The 20,127-nt window shown below is 41.0% G+C and overlaps 1 protein-coding gene across 3 annotated transcripts in view; it reads left to right on the top strand.

Moving 5' to 3' along the window:
- The window catches only part of EGFLAM (EGF like, fibronectin type III and laminin G domains), a 72,873-nt gene that overhangs the window by 13,471 nt on the left and 39,275 nt on the right, over positions 1 to 20,127 (top strand). For 2 of the 3 annotated variants that reach the window (XM_014257019.2, XM_088054337.1), the window contains exons 2-7: positions 2,134 to 2,246; positions 4,193 to 4,276; positions 5,396 to 5,422; positions 9,752 to 9,869; positions 10,112 to 10,247; positions 16,685 to 16,851. In XM_014257019.2, coding sequence (XP_014112494.2) covers positions 2,134 to 2,246; positions 4,193 to 4,276; positions 5,396 to 5,422; positions 9,752 to 9,869; positions 10,112 to 10,247; positions 16,685 to 16,851 — 645 coding nt within the window. The remainder of the gene's footprint in view (positions 1 to 2,133; positions 2,247 to 4,192; positions 4,277 to 5,395; positions 5,423 to 9,751; positions 9,870 to 10,111; positions 10,248 to 16,684; positions 16,852 to 20,127) is intronic. The other variant, XM_088054338.1, reaches the window with a different exon arrangement.

Genomic DNA, 20,127 nt, shown 5'->3' with positions numbered 1-20,127 from the left:
ATACCCCAAGAGCTTTACCCTTGAAAACTCTTTTAGTAGTCTAAACATGACATTTGACGTAAAGACATAAATGTTTAGATCAGCTTCAATATCTGTTTTTAGTGTGCCTAATACATGATGCTCTGTAAAATCATGCAAAATACATTAAGTTCACATTTATCTCAAAATGGCTTGTCAGTAGAGCAGTGACATGTGCTGCAGCAGTTGTGATCAGCTGACAAACCACTTTGATACGGTTGTTCAAAAGCCATGACATCTCCTGCAACTCAATGCCATAAACAATGCTTGTGTCAGATCCTGCCGTCACTTTGCCATGGCTGCAAAGGGGAAGTTCAGTCCAGAAATTGACATTTTTTACTTTCTGCCAGGTTGTGTGAAATTCTGACAACCAGAAGTGACTCTGAATCCCCAGGTGCACATCACTGAGCTGTCAGGCCGGGAGCGGTGACAGCAGGGGACTGCGGGACTGCTATGCTGCATGAGATACTCCTCTCTGCCTTGCCCTCTAGCCTCCCCAGGAAATAACTCTGTGCATCGATCACAGCTGCCACTGGCTTTCTCTTTCCTCTTGGCTCCTGGTCTGGGCATGAGGCAGCAGGTCCCCAGCAGCCTGTGTGCCTGTCTGTTGGCTTTGTCACGGAGAGGGCAGGATGCAGTGGTGTGGTGAGCGCTGGCCGTCACCTGAGGATGCTTGCCAAGACAGTGCTAGGGCTGGTGGTGCTTATGCCTGGTTCCCAAGCAAGTATCCAGCCATATCCCTGTTGTGTTAGGGGAATTCCCTAACTTCTAGGGAGAACTAAACAGGAAGGATAAAAACATAGGCCTCTCTGGCTCCTTGCTCTTGTTTTCTCTGACTTGGTCCAGGGAAAACTTAGCTTTGTATTTACTCGACCGTGACAATTTATAGGCCAGTGTAACTGAGGTCACTGTTTGTCTCTCTGTGTCTCTTTCATCATCTGCAACCTAGAGATAGTAGTGTTTTCTAGGGCTGAGTGAATAATTCATTATGTGGCTCCTTATTAAACAGATGTTGTCTCTCTGCTTGCAGGTAGTCTGCAAATGGATTCCATTTTGTTCAAATTTATTTGTTGTTCCAAATTATTCACCAAATACTTTCAGTAAATAATGTTATTGGCCTATAATGCATTCAGAATATGAATTTGAAGCCTGCCTTATATGACTATTTGTCATTGCTGGTTACAATTTGTTGTTTAGGCAACTATGCCTTCCAGCAAACTTGTCTCATAGAGCTTCTCCAGAAAGTAATACAAGGATGCTATGAATATGTTAAGAGTGAATGATTAGGGGGTATTCTTTTCTCCTTATTACTAATGCAGCTGAAATGCTAATTTGCTTTACTGGGTGTTGTGAAGATTGGAAAGCTGTTTTCTGAATGTGAAATTCTTCTTAAGTGGACACTGATACCCCAGCCCTGGCTGCTCATTCCTGCCACTCTTTTAGGTAGCAGGTGGTGTATAGTACCATACACTCAGCTACTGCTGAGTGCAGGGCAGGGCAGAAGGTGAGCATAGGAGGTGGTATGTGCTGTGTTTGGAGCCCCTGGAACCAGCAGGAAACCATAGGACTAAGTCCATGCTAATGAAGAAAATGGGTGAGGGCCCAGGGAACATGGCATAGTTTGTCTGTCTTCCACACAGTTGGGCTTCCCTTCCCCAGAGATGTCCATACTGACTTACAGATGTGCTGTGTGAGCTGTGCTGTCTTCCAGACCATTCCTGGGAGACCTTCCCAGTAGCCTGAATCTGTGCCACAGACTGTACAAGCAGTATGAATGTGTGAATGGCCCCGTCTTTGGGTCCTGGGTAGTATCCAGCATTTCAGGAACACATTTAAAAGCCTATGAGTTGCTCAATGGCATTGTTTGAAGTACTGGGTGCTCCTAAGCTAAGCAACAGCTTTCCCACTGATGTCCCCCTTTTGTCTCCCTCTCCTGCTGGAAGGCAGAAGTGGAGAGGGAAAAGGGGCACACAAGTCCAATCTGAGTAGTGGTCTATGTTTGATAGTTTGGAATAATAGCAGCACAGACCTATTCTTCAAAGACATACATGCCAGGAAGATAAAAGAGAAGGGTTTTGTCCTATGGCTCCTTATACAATGCCATTTTGTTTTTAGCAGACAGGCTGGGGCCTCCTCTGGATATTCTGCTGGATTCACTGAACTGCACAGCGTTCAGTGTGCAATGGAAGATGCCAAAGCAGCATACGAGCACCATCACAGGGTACACGGTAAGTGATGCTCTGTGCTGCTGCCTGGCCTCAGACTGCACACACTGAAACCAGTGGGACAGCTCCTTCTCCTGACAAACAGTGCCGCTGCCCCGAAAGCGGCCAGGGGACAGTGGGATTGAGTGGATTGAGCTGTAACCTTGATAAAGAAGCTGTTTGCATTTTAGAAACAAGCTATGATGAGAATTTGGGTTGGATACCAAGGGCCTGCAGTGGATGTAGATTGCTTTTCTGTTGTGGTTTTCCTGTTGGGCTCTCAGTGCTCTCTGCAGCTGATAAAACAGTAAAGTAGAGCAGAGCAGGTTGATATTGCACTGTGCAAGTGAGGGCCATGCAGGTCCTTTGACTTATACTTCCATCCTGAGGATTACTTCAGTAGGAATATCTAAGCCTCTAAAATTTCCCAGAGTGGCAGCAGGTGCAAGGCAAGGAGTGTTTCATGGAGTCTCTTCCTGGATTGGCACTGTACTGTGTAGAATCCCTGGTAACCCACCTACAGCCATAAATACCGAAAGGATGTTTGTTTTATTTCCCCCTACCTCAGAAGTCAGTTTCTGTTAAACAAGCTGAATGATTTTCTTGTTGTACTCAGCAATTTTATAAAGTCTCTGACCCCCATCAACCCTCTGCCATGTTACCTTCTGCCTATAGGGCAAAACAGGAGGGCAAGGCTAAACTGATTACTGTATTTTAGTGTGCAAGAAGAAGAACAATGAGCACTAACATGCCATTCATTCATTTTTGTTAGGTATTTCTTCAACAGGTATTCCATGGCAATGAGACTCACTCCCAAAATGGAAGTTAGTTAGTGGGAAATTAGCACCAAAGATGGGAGATGTTGACTAGAATGTGTTGCTTCCCCCTTCGACAAAAACAAAAGAAAGAAATGAAAAACAGTTTTTCTTTTTAATATTTTCTGTGGATGGATTTGAAATTTCCTGGAATAAAAAGACCAAAAATTCAGTGTTATGTAAAAAGGTGGGAAGGAGAATATTACTGAGTACCTTATCAATAATGTACACTAAAAGAATGACAAAAATACTGCAATAGGTCTTTCTGGTACACATGCTTCTTTATCCCACAGTCTTGTCAATGACACCAGTGCAGCCCAGCTGCAGAGTTCATTTTATTGTTATGAAAGAGCTATGGACTAGAATATAGAGGTCAAAAACTCCAAAAAGCACTTGCTGTGGCCAGGACCTGCCTCAGCTGGGCTCTGTGTGTGGCTGGGTCCACCGTTCTCTGCAAAAACAGAGGTGCAGGGAGTAAGGAGCTTAAGTAAACACTTTCCACCCCTCATGCATGCAGATTAAGCATCTGAGCTCCACTTCCTTTTTTAGGCCTTTAGCTGGTGTGTGGCATGTTAATAAAACCAATGACAAACAGCATCAACAGTGCTGTACTCAAAATGTCTTCACTGTAGTGTCTTGCCCCTCTGGCATCTCTGGGTCTCTGTGCACAGGAAAGCAGATTGTCTGTCTCATCAGTCTCCAGTACATGGCAACAGACACAGAGAGACGTTTTGTGGTAGAGCAATTTTTATAATGTCATAATCACGTAATGTAAACATCTGCCTTACATGAAGTAAGGTGTCTGTGTTGTGCAGGCTAGTCCCACAACTCTTCAGCTGTCCGTGTTAACCACAGACAAAACATGCACAATTAAAATTATCAGCTCAGGCCTGAGCTACAAACACTACAACTGTGTTTCATGTTAGGTAAGTGTATTCACTGTGTGATGGTGTCCTTTGGTCACACTGAAAACTTCTAGCAAATATGTAAGGAATATTAAAGGACTTCAGCTTTTCCTGCATTTGAAAGGGCAGGGGATCGTGGGCTCAAATTCTGTTGTCAGTGTGAGAATGATGCACTGGTGCACTCTTTCTCAAGTTATTCTGAAACACTGAATTATTGCTTTAACTGGTTTGGCTATATCTTCTTCCCCAGGTTTTTTACTCAGAAGTTGAAGGTGACAAAGCAGTTAAACAGCTCTCACATGATGTTCCCCTTAGTTTGGATATGATTAGCATGGTGAGTATTTCTTTTCATCAACAATCAGAGCACTGGAGCAGAACAAGCAAGTGGAAACTTGCAACTGTCTCCTTGTTATAGTTTTGTGAAATATGGTGAGGATCCAAGCCCCAAATCTGCTCTGGGTGTTGAGAAAAAGGAAATCCCAATGTTTTTGTGTTTGTGTGATGCACTTTTTCTCCTTCTTGTCAGACCATTTTGTCATGTGAAACTACTGGGACTTGCTCTCAGCTTCCTGGTACTGGCCTTTGACATCTACTGAAATAGAACCTTTAATCTTAAATGCATGCATTTTCACACATGGAAGGGGTGGAATTGCATGAGTCTATGCACAGTTGGAGAGAGCTGCAGTTACACTGTATGTGTATTGCAGTGTCTGACACAGCTGTGTGAATTAACACACACTGTTGTTGCTTCTGTGTGAGACTGTGTCCTCCTGAACCATGGTCACTTCAGTTACAGTTCTGCAAGTTCATATTCTAGAAGATTTTCCCAGCTCCTGGTGTTTATTTTGTTATTGAAAGGACTACTTTTTCTCATTGCTCTCCATTTTTTTAAAGTTATTTTTTTTCTTTTATATCTTCCTTGCATTCTTGCTTCAGGGTTTTTTTTCCATTTGTCCCTTCTCTTTCCTCCTTCGTTTTTTCTGTGCCACTTCCTCACTAGAAGCATGAGTGAGGAGGATGCTCAGGTTTCCTGCAGGTTTCCATCACTCTGGTTGTCAATTCTGACTTCTGCAGGATTCTGGGATCACAGTGAATAAAACAATATTGCTGTCATAATATATTGTTTCTTTATTCATGCATTATTTTCTCCCTTCTTATTTTTATCCTTGTATTCCTCCCTCACCTTTTTTGTTTCTTAAGAACTATTCTCGCTAGTGCCAAGAAAGATCAAACAGCTCTGTTTTGTTTTTTTTTTTTTAATCTTAATCCTAGCAGCAGTACTTCTTAGTACTGGGAGAGGAGAGTGTATCCCAGTACTAATGCAGATGACTAACAGCCACACAGACTGCAATACGCTGCAGGATTGGTCTTGTTTTAATTCCCCGACCCATTATTTATGGGGTTTTGCTATCACTTTTTATTATGTTAACAAGTCCTATTTGTTTTTTCCCAGGGTCAACTTGAAGGACAAGCAGTTTTTGTAAGTATTGCTTTACATGAAATTTGGTCACAGATGTGATTTAAAATAAGAATTAATGCTTCTGACTTGGTCTCTCCACAAAAGTCAATCTCAAATGTTGATTCTATGTAGCACTTATACATGATCTTTCGTGGTCAAAATGTAGCAGATAGTAGCCTCAAAAAGCTCAAAATCCACGGGTGGGCAAGGTGGACACATGTAGGCAAAGTAGCTCCCCTTTTAGCAATGGATAAACCTTTTTCTCAGCCATCAGACATATTTATGGATGTCTTGTTTTGATGGAGTAAATTTGTGTAAAAAATGAAATACATCCAGGCAGTGAGGATTTAGAGATGATGGGGACAGTCAAGTAGTCAGACAGATAGTAAAAGGGAAGAACAGAGTCTGGCAGCTGGAGAGGAGATGATGAGGGAAAAACCAGAGCCAGTCCAGAGAGAGCCAAGAAGGAGGAGCACAGGAAGAGGCCAGCCTTGCAATGCCCAGAAGGAAGGAGTGGGAGACTAGCTACTAGTCTAAAACAAGTTTGAAAGAAATACCAATGCTCTTAATGGCTTTGCAGCTGGTGAATTAATCAGATTGATTATTTCCAGTCCTGCACTCAGTCCAGTCTGCTTCCTGTGAGCAGTAAACAGGTTTAATGTATTGTGAGCAGGAAGCAATCAAGAGGTGCTCGGGTTTGGATAGGAGAAGGACAGCAATTGCAGTGTTTAACTGAAACCCTTAGCATCAACAGCCTCTTGCAAACTTTTGTTTTCTGAGAGCTGTTTTAGGAACAGAGAAATCTCACACAGCTGTGGAGCTCACAGAGCTTTGTGGTCTGAAATAAGGGAAGTTTGGTTGGACTACAGGAGGCTGAGTCCTCAGGATGCACTTGAACCAGGACTATCTGGTTCAATCCTAGCTAAACTGAGTTTGGGTTACGGCATTGCAGAGCTGAGGTTCCATGCTGGGCACTTTTTTTCTGCTTGATAAAAATAACACTTGATGGGTACTTGTGGAGAAGTATGAATGACTGGGATTAATCAGCTCCCAGCTGTCACTAATCCTCCAGGAAGTGGTGTTCTGGATGCAATACTTTCTGTTGTATTCATACCAAGCTCAATAGAAAATCTGCAATAGTTTTGTGGTTAAGTCTGCATAGTTAATGTTTCCATCACTAAGCCTCCTCTCCTGGTGCTGGGTATGACCCTACTGCTTTCTTGGAGGCTTCTCTGGGCCACGTGGGACTGCTGTAGCGAGAGCTGATTTGCGCTGCCTGTTTCTGTGCATGTGTATGTTCATGTGTCTGTGTGTTAGCAAAGTGGATAATGTATTATTGTGTATTATATCATCATAAAGTAGAGAATATGTAAATGACAGCTGCCAGGAGAAGTGCAGATGCAGTACCGTTTAGTACAGGCAGTTGTTCTAACTGGGTATAATATTCAGGAACTCTAGCACACATAGATAAAAACCAAGAAGATTAGTAAAAATTAGTAGACTTTAAAGGTGGGAGGTTTTAGGTTGGGCACAGAGCCTTGGAGAGCAGCACTGCTCCCTGTCAAATCACTAAACATACCAGTACAAAATGGGAAGTGACCAGCTGAGACCAGTAGTTCAGGGAAGGAATTGTTGTCAGGGGAGAGAGTGTCATTAAAACCAGCTCAGTTCCTGCAGCTGTTCTGTAATCCAGGGTTTGATGGCTTTTTGGATTAAAACAAAAATGAAAACAGACATTCTTCTGAAAAACGATTTGTAATCCTCGTTTCTGTGAGGCAGTTTATTGAGCCTCACAAACAGTTTCAACACACTTGTAAGGAAGGCAAGCTGTGTGGCAGGGCAGGGTGAGACACATGGGATAATGTAAGTGAATTTGGCTCCTGTTCCTCAGAAAAGGCATCAGATTGCCTCACCCCATTCAACAATGTGAGATTGTAATGAGAATACCAAATGTCATTTTTCAGGATTTTAGCAAGAGAGTTGCGCAAGAAAAGAAAGTGAGGCTGGTGACTATTGAAGCATCATCAGCAGTTCATTATTGAGTTTGGAGTATCGAGCTTCAAAATATAGAGCTAATCTGAGCAGAGGCGGGGACTACAAAAATGATGGGTAGAGCTCTTCCACATACTACGTAAATTCATTATCCGTGAGGCCACTCTGTCTCTTCTGAGAGGGACAGAACTTGGATTTAAGACCTGTCTTCTAAATATAAGGCAGAAGAGAAATTAAATATGTACTCCCAGGCTGCCGGAGAGTGGGGCACAAATTTATTTTCCAGGATCTGATTTGAAAGTGTTCCTGGTGTGAGGTGGGTATTCCCTGGCATTGCCATAGGTCAGGGTAGCTTGATGGTGGTTGTCCTGAATTTTTACTTATTTACTGATGTCCTGACCATTGAATATTAGATGTTTGGTTACAGAGATACCCATGCTGTGTTCCAGGGCTGTGTTCATGGAGTGTTCATGTGATCTGGCACTGCCAGAAGGAGGCAGGTAGACGTGTGTATAAGGCATGAGGGCACACACATTGAACATGTTGAATACCTTAGTAGGTATTTGTAGGGCTTTGATCTTGATTAGCCAGGCACTCAGTGAGATTCCCTCTGTTTAGTATATTGTAGACTGGAGTCTGGAGGTGATAATCTGAGGCACATACATGAATATCCAAATCTCTCCAAGGGCCAAGTTCCTCAATAGTGTCAAAACAGTAAGACAGATAATTAAGGATTTTTCCTCGTAAGCATGAGTGTAATTAAGAGGAATACTGGCAGGAAAAAATGCACATAGTTTAAGGGCAAACAGACTGTATGTATGGCATGGAGGATAGAAAGGCAGGAGCAGGGGCATCTGTTTGTCACCAAGTGGAGGTACAGGGTTTTCAGCAACTGGCTTCTCAGATCACATTGTAAAAGACCTCAGTCCCCTCAGCTATGAGACTGAAAGACCCAGATTTGTCTTTCAGAGTGAGTGTTCTTGCTGCCTCTCTCTGGACAGTTACTATTCCAGCGCTGTTGTAATCTCAGACTTGTTCAGATCATTCGAGCAGATCAAGAGTGAATGGTGGAAAAACAAGATAATGGTCAGGTGGTCCATGTTAATAGGAAATCAGTGTTGGAGCTCCAAAACCACGTCCAGAGAAATGACAGATGGCAGGGTGTTGCTGAGCAATGTTGTAGTAATAATGTAAGTTCCCCAAAGAGTTGAGAGGAAGTGTTTTTTTCCAAAAGACAATCAAAAGAAAATCTAGCAGTTAATAAAATTTTGGGATTGTTTACTATTTTAGTGCAACTGGAAGTGCAGATTTAAGTCTGTTCCAACATGAAGAAAAAAGAGAGCTCTGCATTTTCAAATTCATTGTGACTAATGTGTCTAATATCAGAGAATGAAAACCAGAAGAATAATAGCTGTAAAACAGGATTCTTTTAAGTTCTTATTTTTCACACCTGAACAGCCTGTGGTATAGAATCTGATATTTCTGTTTCCTTGTAAATGTTGTCAAAATTCATCAGTCTGGGATTAACATAGACATTCCAGGTAGGCTACATATAAAGAATACTCAATTTCTTTACACATGTACACATTCTCCATTAAAGATCAGATCTAAATGTCTGAGGCTGATCCATGCTCTGTGAAGGTGCCAGTGACAAAATGTAATGTTTTGGTGATGTTTCCTATTTTCTGGGAGATTTGAACAGGCTCCTCTGAAGAGTATTCATCAGCCCAAGCTCTTCACATGGAACTGAACATTGCCTCCTTTACTGTAGCTGTCTGTGGGTTAATCTTTCTGTGTTTATGGCAGAAGGACAAATAAGAGAAATGCCCTCTTCAGGTCAAGGCTGTTAGCTGAGCTCATAAAATTGTGAGAGATGATGGGATAGGGCTCTGCTCCGTGAGAAATTAAGGATCATCAGTTCACACTGCATCAAATTGCTTCACTCTCAGGAGGTTTTATGGCCTCTGAATTTAAAAGAGAAATAAAAACAAACAAGAAAGAAAAAAGGGGAAAACACACCAGACTGATACAAAATGCTAGCAGTTGGCTCAAGGGAGGGAATAGTATGTGACTTTGACTTCACCAGTGAAAAAGCTGGATATCAAATGCAAATGACCTGCAACCTTATGAGTTATGCTGAGAAATGGGTCCAGGTCAACCTTGTGGATTCCCCTGAGGCAAAGCTGCAGCTTGAGAGGAAACATGATTCTATTTGTGTTTGTTGTTTCTGAGCTGGGCTAGGAACAGTCTTCCTAGGAGAGTACAGGGAAAGCACCATGTAAGATCCTGAGTCTCAGCAGCACCCCCAGTCACCCAGAATTGCTGTCACAATGTGCTTGTCTGCTCTTGACTTGGCAGGATGTTGTTATTGGCGACCTGAAGCCAGGCACTCCACACCGCGTTAGCGTTGGAGCGTACAGCTGGGCGGGCAAAGGACGCCCCAGCATGCCCAGGGAGGTGACAACTTTATCCCAAGGTAACTCTGCCTGCAGGGCTCTATTGCAAAACTGGCTGGGCCTGTAGCACTCACACCTAACCTCTGCCATGTGCGGTATCACAGTATTTCACTGGTACTTTTCCACAAATGTAGGGTTTTGGAGGGGAAGTAGGCTGAGGGAAGAAGCCTATGAATTTGATTCCTAAGGCTGTGGGTGTTAGAGTTATATGTGTAGCAACCCAGCTGATTCCCTAATGCTATTCCTTTGCACTTCTTCTTAGATAAGTGCATGCCTCCTGCACCACCCTATCAGCCCCAGATTGTGGTGGTTTCTGATTCAGAAGTGGCCTTGTCCTGGAAGACTGGAGTGAGTGAAGGAAGTTCCCCCATCCAGTACTACACGGTGGAGTTTATCAGGCAAGTGTGCTAGTGGAGCCTGAATTTCAGTGTTTTGGGTTTTTTTTAACCTAAACTGCACTACTTAACTGCACATGGATATGATTTATTTACTTACTGTCTATCATATGCTTTGTTCTCCTCTCAGTATGTGCTGAATTACCATGGAAATTTAAGAACAAAACCAGAAAGGATCCAATTTGTTATAAAATCACCAATAAGTTGTACTTTCTGATGGAAGAAAAATAAGATCTGATTTGATCTGTTCCCTCTAATAGCGGCCTGGGTGAATGAAGTTTTAAGTTTCTCCTGTCATGAAATGCTGTCAAACCATGCTGAGAAAAGAGTGTTTGGTAGAGTGGTTTCCCTAGGTTGCTATAGAAAATAATCCAAGCACTGAAAAATCAGTATGTTGGACAGTTTTATCTGACAAAAGTTGTGGAATCATAGAAACATCAATATTAGAAGACACCTTCAAGATCATCCAGCCCAATCATCAACCCAACACTACCATTGTAGTCCCTAAACCACGAAGTCACATCACCCAGTGCCAAACCCAGACACCTCGTGGACACAAAGTTGTTTGGGTCTTGAGCTTGCAGCATTTAGACTTGCTTTGTTATGCTAATGCTAATGAAGTTTACATGAAATGTTGATCTTGCTGTTTAGATTTGGGGGGAAAAGTGGGGTGTTGGTGGGATGCTTTTTTGTTCTTTTATGTTGAACTCTTAAAATTCACAGCAGTAGAACTGAACTGTCAGAAGTTGCCAGTCAAATTGCTTTTATAAGCTGCATAAAAAGGGTCAGGAGGAGGTGATTGTATCTGCAAGCATAAACAAGTATTTGTACTTGACTGTTCATATGCTTGTGGGAGCTAATATCTGCATACAGATCTATTTATTTTTGTTTGCCTCAATGTTTACCCTTACAGCAAATGTAAAATTCACCCTTTTAATCCTTTGAGTGAATACTTGATGACAGGTTTTAGTTGAGGTTCGTGGAAAAGAAGAGAGAATTGATTCTTTAACTACTCTGATCTGTAAAAGGTCAAAAAAAATCGTTCTTCAGGGAAACATAGTCATTTTTAAAAAAAATTGTTGTTGTTAGAACAGACAGGAAGAACTTGATTTTCAAAGTATGGGTACAATCTAGAAGATATTGATATAGCAAAAGAGATACTGATATAGCAAAAAGAAGACCCAGACTGAAAACCTACTTTTTAACTGATGCACTTTGTATTTGGGATGAAATTCCCCATATTTAGTTGGAGGTCTTCCAATGTTCAATGCACTACGAGGCAGGACATGAGGGCTGAAGATACTTATTTCCTTTGTGTAATGTCTGCTGTAGACCTACAATGAAATGTCTTCAATATCTATTTTTTGAACACAATTTTTATCTGAGCTTTTTGCTCTCTCTCCATCTCTTCTCTCTCATTTGTTCAGTTGATGGGGAAGGGATTTTGTTGAGTTCTGATTGACTGCACTTCTATCATTTCTGTGCTTTTACTGGAAAGAGGAACCTGGAGGCTTGTGTACACTGCTTCATAGCAACAAAAACCTGCTAATGGAAGAAGTGGGCACCATCATCTCCATCTACCACACTGGAAGTGCACCCTTGAATGTTTTTGTTCAGCCAGGGAGTTGAAAGCTGCTGTTTAGGTCAAAAGATGCGAGTGATTGAAATTTCAATGTCTCATTTGCTTTAGACTTTGGGAAAGAATTTACTAACAGCAAAATGTTTTGATTGCACTGTTTAGTTTGAGGTTTAAAGCTAAGTTGAAAGTGACTTTGTTAATTTTGGGATTATGGTCTCTTAGACTTGGAAGCTTGGTTGTATACTTGGAGTAAATCAATGAGCCATAAGCCCTAATGGCAGTTAGAGGTAAACATTTAAATTTAAACTTTGTTGTCTTTTGCTGCATATAGTTTTAATTACTATAAAATATATTTTCATGAGTTAAAGCTAGTAAACTAAACCAATGTAAAATGAATACAAATCTGTTAAAAAAAATTAGGATTTAGTCCTCTTATGCCAAAGAAATACACCATTATCCTGTGATTTTGCAAAATGAATAAGTTTCTAATGCAAATCTGTAATTTTGCTTGGGTACAGCACAAATGTCTAAAAACTATGACATTGTTTAAGAAATTTCCATCTCCTTAGAATAAGTTTTATGACTTTAACCTTAGGAAAAACATGTTGGGACAAAACACTCCTCTCAGTTACTGAGCTGTGACACTGGGGAGATTCAGTACATTCATGAAAATTCAGTACATTAGTTGTTCTGAGAATCAAAACAACCAGAATCCCATCAGAACTCTGGCTACCCTTCAGCCTGTCTCTACTCAGGGTCTAAATTTGGTGCTTTATTTAAGGACTTGCCTAAGGGGTTTCACTTGAGACTTTATGGTTCACCACAGGCAGTGGAGGGCTGCAGGCTGCTTCATATGTAAGATGAACCTGATTCAGGCTCTATTCTGCTGCTGACTAAAAGAGGATGCTAAGGAGACCACAATCCCACTTTTCTTAATGCTGAAAGTCAGGAGGGAGACTGTAGGACTCTTCACTGGATAGTTCGTAGGAAATGTGCAATAGAATGTGTTAAAACCAAAATATATAGTGTCTGTGCAACTTTGTAGGCTCAGTGTAAATATTCTGCTGGTTAATGGTGAGAAGTATTTAATGAAAACTTACATTTTTGTGAAAGCCTCTTAAGCGAGACTGTGGACTTAAGCATATGAGCTGGGGTGTTTTTCCTGAAGAGGCTATACAAAATTAATTCTTAAAAATGCCTTGGATATTTTTACTCAAGTACTCCAAATACTCAAATTTTTAATCTGTTGAATGTCTACATGATCTTTTCAACTTGGTGACTAAATTATACAAGTTTTTATAGCCATGTAGCAGCTACAGAACCACAAGTGTTTCAGCAGCACATGCCCTGAAACAATCAGGTCGCTTTCTTTTCATCTCATTGGTATGTAGATGAAATCAGAAGCTTTTAACATTAATCTTGGCATGCAAAGGAAATTTTTCAGTATCTTGGTGGTGACATGAAACTTCTGCTGCAATGAACTAGGCAGGTTCTGCTGATAAAACTGGAGGATTTATTAGTATTCAGATATTAGGGTGGTTCAGATTCAGCATAGTGTTGTGCACAGATTTCTTGATTAGTTTGAAGCCTTCTCTATCCCTCCCAGAAAAATCCATCCCTGAATCCATTCCCTGCTGAACTGTCTGTCTCTGGCACTGCACTGAACCAGACAACCATTGTTTGCTTTTGTTTGCAAAGAATCTGTAACAACAGATCTGACCAGGGAGACACCTCCCAGTGTCTAGGACAAAAACTTTTATTATTGCTTCCCTGATTATTGCATGAAACAGGCATATATGACTCAGTATTTACCTCACTGCATGTGAGATTAACTCCTTGAAAAGGTAACTGGCGAAGAAAGAGGAGTGAAAGATTTTAGGGAGGAACTGCTTAACAACATTAGAAACATCAGAAGAATATTTAACAAGATAATGAGTTACTGAAATTGTCCGCTTTTCCTTTCCTCACAGTTGACCTGGCGTATTGGTTGATATATTTTGTAGAAAGTGTCACAATAATGTGACATGATAATAGTTAATAAAAATAATATGTTATGGTACAGTATATTCTACAAGATATTTTTCCACAGCAAATGATGATGGATTGTAGTTGTCATATTTATTATTTGCTGGAATATTTTTAAAAACCATTATAGAGATAAATTTTTCTCTTGAGATGACTACAAATACGGCATGGAAGAATAATCATAAGCCTTAGAAAAATTGGGTTGCCAGTGGGTGCCTCACAAATAATTTCCAGGTGATTTTAAAAGGAAGTTCAAGTGACTATAAAATTGCTGTTCCCTGCATCAGAAAGAATTTCCTTCTTGAACTGAATCAGTCCCCAGGTAACAACATAAAGCAATAATCCAAATTTTTAGGTACATTTGGCATGGAATTCTGCCCTTGTTTTGTACCCATCCAGTCCTCTTGGTTTAGCCATAGATTTATTATCTTCAAACCACTATGACTTGCATGAGATTCTTTCTGCATAGCATTTTTGTGTTGGAGATGCACAGCTGCAGCGTCGAGAGCAGGCAACATCCATGGAAGTTGTCTGATTTCCCCATTCACAGGTACAATGTTTGGAGCTGTCCTGTAAGTTGTTGGCCAGAGGCAGAAAGACCTGTGCTGGGGAATGTAGTGCTGCAGGAAAATGGGAAAATGGTATCAGAATGAGCCCTTCCAGTGTAAAAATTGACAACACACCGATATACAACATTAAAAAAAGGGCCATGGAGACGGTTTTCAGCAAAACGTTCTCATCTCAGGGAACATGGGAGCTGTCTTGCCCTGGATGCAGTCACCAGCTGAATCTGTGCTCCTTTCCCCATCTGTTTGCCATGTTTTCATCTCATACTGTTTTGTTCACACAAGGAGCGTTCTGGTGAAGTAGCAAAGGTCAAGTGATAAATCTCCCTCTTTCCCTCTCCTTCAGCTGCAGAGCCTTACATGTTTGCAGGCATTTCCTTTATTATAAACTTCTGCAGAAGGAAATGTTGGGAGAGACAGTCAGTGTATTTGAAGCCTAGCCTGCTGTTTGTCTTATCTCCTAAATCTTTTTAGGGTGCAATGCCTCCTTTGGGTCTCTTCATCAAAGGCATGTTGTTTCCACTTGGGTAGACACATGAGCAAGGTCTGTTGCAAAGAGGCAGTTCTCGAGCTAGCAGGAATTCCTTGGATGGGAGTTAGAACCAAAAAAGGATGTGTACAGGAAAATTGAAAACACTACTAAGCAAGCCTTGGAAGGAATCTATGTTAACAGCTTTCATTTGGAAAACACTATATATTTTCATTTTGGCCCAGGCATCAAAAGCTCAGAGGAGGGAAACAATGGAAAAGCAGCCAAAATAAATGCTCTCCTGTCTACCAGGAAATGGTGGTGAAGGGTGACTTAAGATGGTCTGTTTAGCTATCATTAAATCTTGTGCATTGGTCTGATTTTGTTTTTATTTTTAGCAAGACAATGAAATACTCATGTCCTGTGTGCCACTGTGCACTTGAGACAAGCGGGTGGGAACTGCATTTGCCATGCTGGCACAAAGCAATGGAACCTCAGTGATCAATAAATCTTGTATTGACCACTAAAGGAAAACATACATTAACTTTGGTGTTTCCTTCCAGCTGAAAATAAACAAATACAAAATGCCTGCCTTGTGCTATAATTTTTAATTCAAAGACTGTTGGAGACATTTGCAGCTAGTCCTATGTAAACACTGGTAGATTCAGGGTGCACTTGGAGGTTATTTCCTGTAATAAATATTGCAAGAACACTGGAATAATTTTCTCTGAAGGCCATTTCTGTCCTTATTTTACTTTCATAAACTTTAATTTTAATATTTTGGGTGGCCTAGAGTGAATATTTACATTATTGTGTTGTTTGTTTTTGTTTAGCTTCTTATTTTGTTCTCTCTTTGATAAGAGGCCACTTTCAGACAGAGTAGAAATGGTGCAAAAGCATAGGAACACTCTCTCAGAATACTTGAAGCCATCCACCCCTTTACAATGTGCCTGGATGCATGAACTTAAAACACTTGATAACAAACTGCCATGTGAATGGTTATACTGATTTCACTTGAAATATAATGGCACTTAGAGAAGCTCTTATTGGCAGTTGGCCTCAAGTATGAATCAGGAGCTAAGCAGGCATTGTCCGAAGGCAGATATAGGAATGTTGTTGCAAAATCCAGGTACATAGGCCATGTCCTCTGCATTATTGTTCTGTGGGTTTTGTGGGCTGTCTGTGTGTGGTTTTTTGGTGGTTTTGTTTGGGCTTTTTCAATTTGGATTGGGTTTTTTGTCTGTTTGTTTTTTTGAAGAGAAGACTTTGGATCTGTATGTTCCTATGTGAGTGGATTAACCTGATTAGCTGGGAGATCAAATGTCGGATTCTAATCTTGCTAATGCTTGTATATGTTTGAGGGCACTTACTGGCATTAGAACACAAACTCTTAGAAATAAATCAAGATCTTTTCCTCTGTTACAAACTATTGCTTAGACAGCCGCATAGGGAGTTTGGAACTGTGGGTAAGAGACCACTACTTGAAAACTATGAATCCAAAATCCACAAAACAGATAAACTTAACCGGATTTGTTAGTTTGTCTTCTAAATAACCTCCTTGGCTTTATAAGCAAAATCTGAGTAATTTGGTTTGTATGATTGTACAGTTTTGACATCACAGGCTTCACAGCTTGGTAATGGTGGGTTGCAGAGTCTGATTCTTTAAGAGTGAAGGGTTTCAGTGATGATTTAGTAGACTACTGTCTCATTTAATAGTGTATTCCCTACAAAAGTATAAATGCAGCTAATTTATACAGCCAGCTTTAATTATTTAAGATCTGGTCTTTGTTTGATCCTCAAGGCCAGACCTTGACAGCAACTGGACGGTAATAAGAGAGCAGATCCAGATGGAGTCCATGGTTCTCAAGGGACTGCTCCCAAACACGAAGTATCAGTTTGCCGTCCGAGCAGCAAACTCCTTTGGATCCAGTCCTGCCAGTGCACCGAGCGATGTCATCCGCACATTCAGTGAGTACAACCACCCTTCTGTTACTAAAGCTAAACCAAAATGAAGTTTATCTGTAAATAAAGTGCGTCTGGGCTAGCTGTAGAGGCCTGCTGCTGGAAAGAGTTGCTCTCCAGGCACAGTCACCCTCATTCTGACGCCTCTCAGTCCTGTCTGAGGAGCTTGCAGCAAGCACCCTGAGAAAGTCAAGTCACAAGCAAAGATTTGAAAAGACCCACACAGCATCACATTCATGCCATTTCTTTGCTCTGGAGGTCATTGATGGGTATTTTTGGATCGCTACTTTCTGAATTTTGTGCTGGCTTCATGCAGAACTGATAAGTGAATATCATGGGGAGAAATGAGAGAGACAAGTCTATTGTTCATTTTTTCTGTTCTTTGAAGCTGAACCTTATATATTAAATTTATAATTTCAGCTATTCAGAAAGACCAGATCAAACTTGTATGGTTTTCTGAGGAGTAAAACTCTTTAACTATTTAGCACAGTCATGAAAATAATGATATAAGGAAGTAAGCTTATGTTAGATGAACATGCTGACATACCAACTTGTTAACTATTATATTTACATTTGTATAGCAATATAGACCATGCACACTGAAGTAAGTGTTGGTCCAGTTGCTGCAGGGCTTCCTCAGGATGCAATCCTCTGCCAGTACTAGTGTCTCTGTAAGTTGACTTTGAGGGGCTGCTGCTCCTCATCACACATAGGGGAATTTGCTCCTCAAATTCATAGCTTGTGTGTGAGAATCCCAACCAAGCCAACACAGAGCATATTGTGAATTGCACAAATCACATCTAACAGCAAAAAGCCCAATGTCAGAAAGAGAAGCAATGGAGGAAGCACAGCTAAAGCCAGCAAGGTATGGCGGCTAACTGAGCTATATCTTTAATGTTCTAAACTTTTTCTATAAAAATGTATATCAGTACTTTTAAGTGCTTTTTTTTTTTTCCCTCACTCTCTCAATTGCAAACCATCTTTAATCAACTAGTGAAAATGAGCAGCAAATATTCAGGTAGGATTGTCAGCTCTGCAAGAAAATTTTGCATCCTGCAAGAACATAAACAACATGTTTAGTGATCCACCAATTTAACCTGATAAAGATTTTTATTCTAAACAGCCTCTCTGTTGTGGAATCCTTTTTTTTCATTGACTCTTTCATGGTAATTTCCATTCTTTTTGTCTCTCTGTCATAAATTCAGTCACTTGAACAGTTTGCATTTAGTTTGCTATGGCTGCTGAGCTCGTAAGTTTAACTTCTGAAGTAAATGTTAGTGAAAACCTCGTGCAGTGTAATCTGGAGTTCCTCGGCCCATGGATCCCCCAGGGTGAGCTCCTGCTGCTTCAGGCACATGTGTGCTCCTTGGTATCTTGTTTATCTTCGGATGTTAGCAGCTGCATCCTTTGGTCTGAAAAGATAAAGTGTTTTTAGCTCTATTAGAAGGGGTGGAATGGTCTTCATGCTGTGCTTATTACTGCAGTACTCCAGGGAAGGCACTTTGCCTTGGAAACTGCTCATTCCACAGAGGTCTGCCAAGGTGTCTCTAAAGCATGGTTTTCTGTCATTAGAGCTTGGAATCAAATTCACATCTGGTGTGTATAAGCATTGATTCCTGGAGCATTCATAAGGGACATGAGCTTGGTTCTCTATGCCTGGGTCAGATCTGAAAATTCAGCATATTATGTGTTTTGTACTGCTCCTTGAATGGGCTTAAAAGTCTGTGCTGGCCCACACAAGCCAGCAGGTAGGCAGATGGGTGCTGCAGTGTCTGAGAGGTTGGTTTCCTTGCTCCAAGGGCCTGGCAGTGCTTGGTAGAGCCCTCATGACCAGGCAAAGCTCCTGCAGGCCAGGGCCATGTCATGCCTGTGATGTGCTCCAGCCCTGCTCCGGACCACTTGTACTTGGGGCTACTTTGGCACTCTGGACTCTTCGGCAAATGCAAATGTTTCTCTTTTGCCAGTGTGCTCTTTGAAAATAGGCTTTAAAACTACATATAGCCATTATGCATGGAAACCTGCATTACCTTGTGGATACCTGTCATCACAACAACCAGATCTGTGTGGATCAAGGAGTGTTGCTCAAAAGTGTCATGGATGCATGCCTTTAAAAATAAATTATTTGGGTTTCTGAAGGGAGGAGTGTAGCTGAGATGATAGGGTAGCTGATAGCAGCTCTCACTTGTCTTTACTTGTGATGTCTGTGTAGGAGACTGACTTGATGTTAACCAGACACACGAGTATACTGTGCATTAGCAGAAAAGCTAAACTTTTGTTGGGAGAAAATAGTTCTTCATTAAAGCTGTGTGTAGCTGGAACATTTATATTTCCCCAAAACATTAAAAACCTCTGAAGAATGATTTAAACCACAGACAAATTTCAGAAAGAAACAGAAAAAGAAAAAAAAAACCAAAACCAAACTACACTGTGCTCAAGGGAATCCAATTAAATCTCACTTCTAATTCACATTATGTATCTGAAGATACCCTCCTGCTTCTAGCAGCCAGAAAGCCCAGTTTTTTGGTCCAGTTAATCACTCACTTCAGTTGCTCAGGTGTAAGTGTTCAGCAAATTTGAAGTCCTCAAAGTTTTGTGGTTTTCAACAGTCACTGCAGGAGGGCATGTGCATTCACAGACACCTGATAGTCCCCTGGGGCTGTCTCAGGTACAGTGATGTATCTCAGGTGGCACCAGTTGCTTGACTGTCTCTGAGTGCCAGCAGATACCTCTTAGTCACCTCGTGCTTTTGAAAAGGTGTCAGACTTTTGTCATCTCTGAAACTGAAGCACCTTTATTCTTCAGAGTGCACTTCATAAGAATTAAAACCTTCATTATTACTGTGTTCCTCCTTCCACCTAACAGTGAAACATGCTACGTGACACAGATTTCTGATGCTATTTTCTGCCTGCCTATATATTCTTCAGAAATACCTGAAATATCTCAGAAAGCTGGCAGAAGTTCATACAATGTCTGACTCTTTTGCATTACATTTAGCTCAGTGTTTGGATTTCAAAAATTTGTAGTTTTACATTTGTATATGATAAATGTTTTATGGCATGACTTGACATAAGTAGTGCTTTTCTGATGTTTATTTTAATTGATTAACGAATTCCCAACATTACCTCAGAAGCAGAAGACCTTCAGGGTCCACGAAGTCTTGCACAGATTCTCTTGCAGCTCTTGTAGGCAGGCTGAGGCAGAGATGAGTCCATGCTACTCCGGAATGTTTTCTGTTGTGATTTATCTCATTCTCACAGGTAATGCACTCATTTTGTTTTTAAA

This window comes from Pseudopodoces humilis, chromosome 4, assembly GCF_049639895.1.
Source record: "Pseudopodoces humilis isolate 2021_Gansu_Grassland_sample_001 chromosome 4, ASM4963989v1, whole genome shotgun sequence".
Classification (NCBI taxonomy): Eukaryota; Metazoa; Chordata; class Aves; order Passeriformes; family Paridae; genus Pseudopodoces; species Pseudopodoces humilis.
This window is presented reverse-complemented; position numbering and strand designations above follow the sequence as displayed.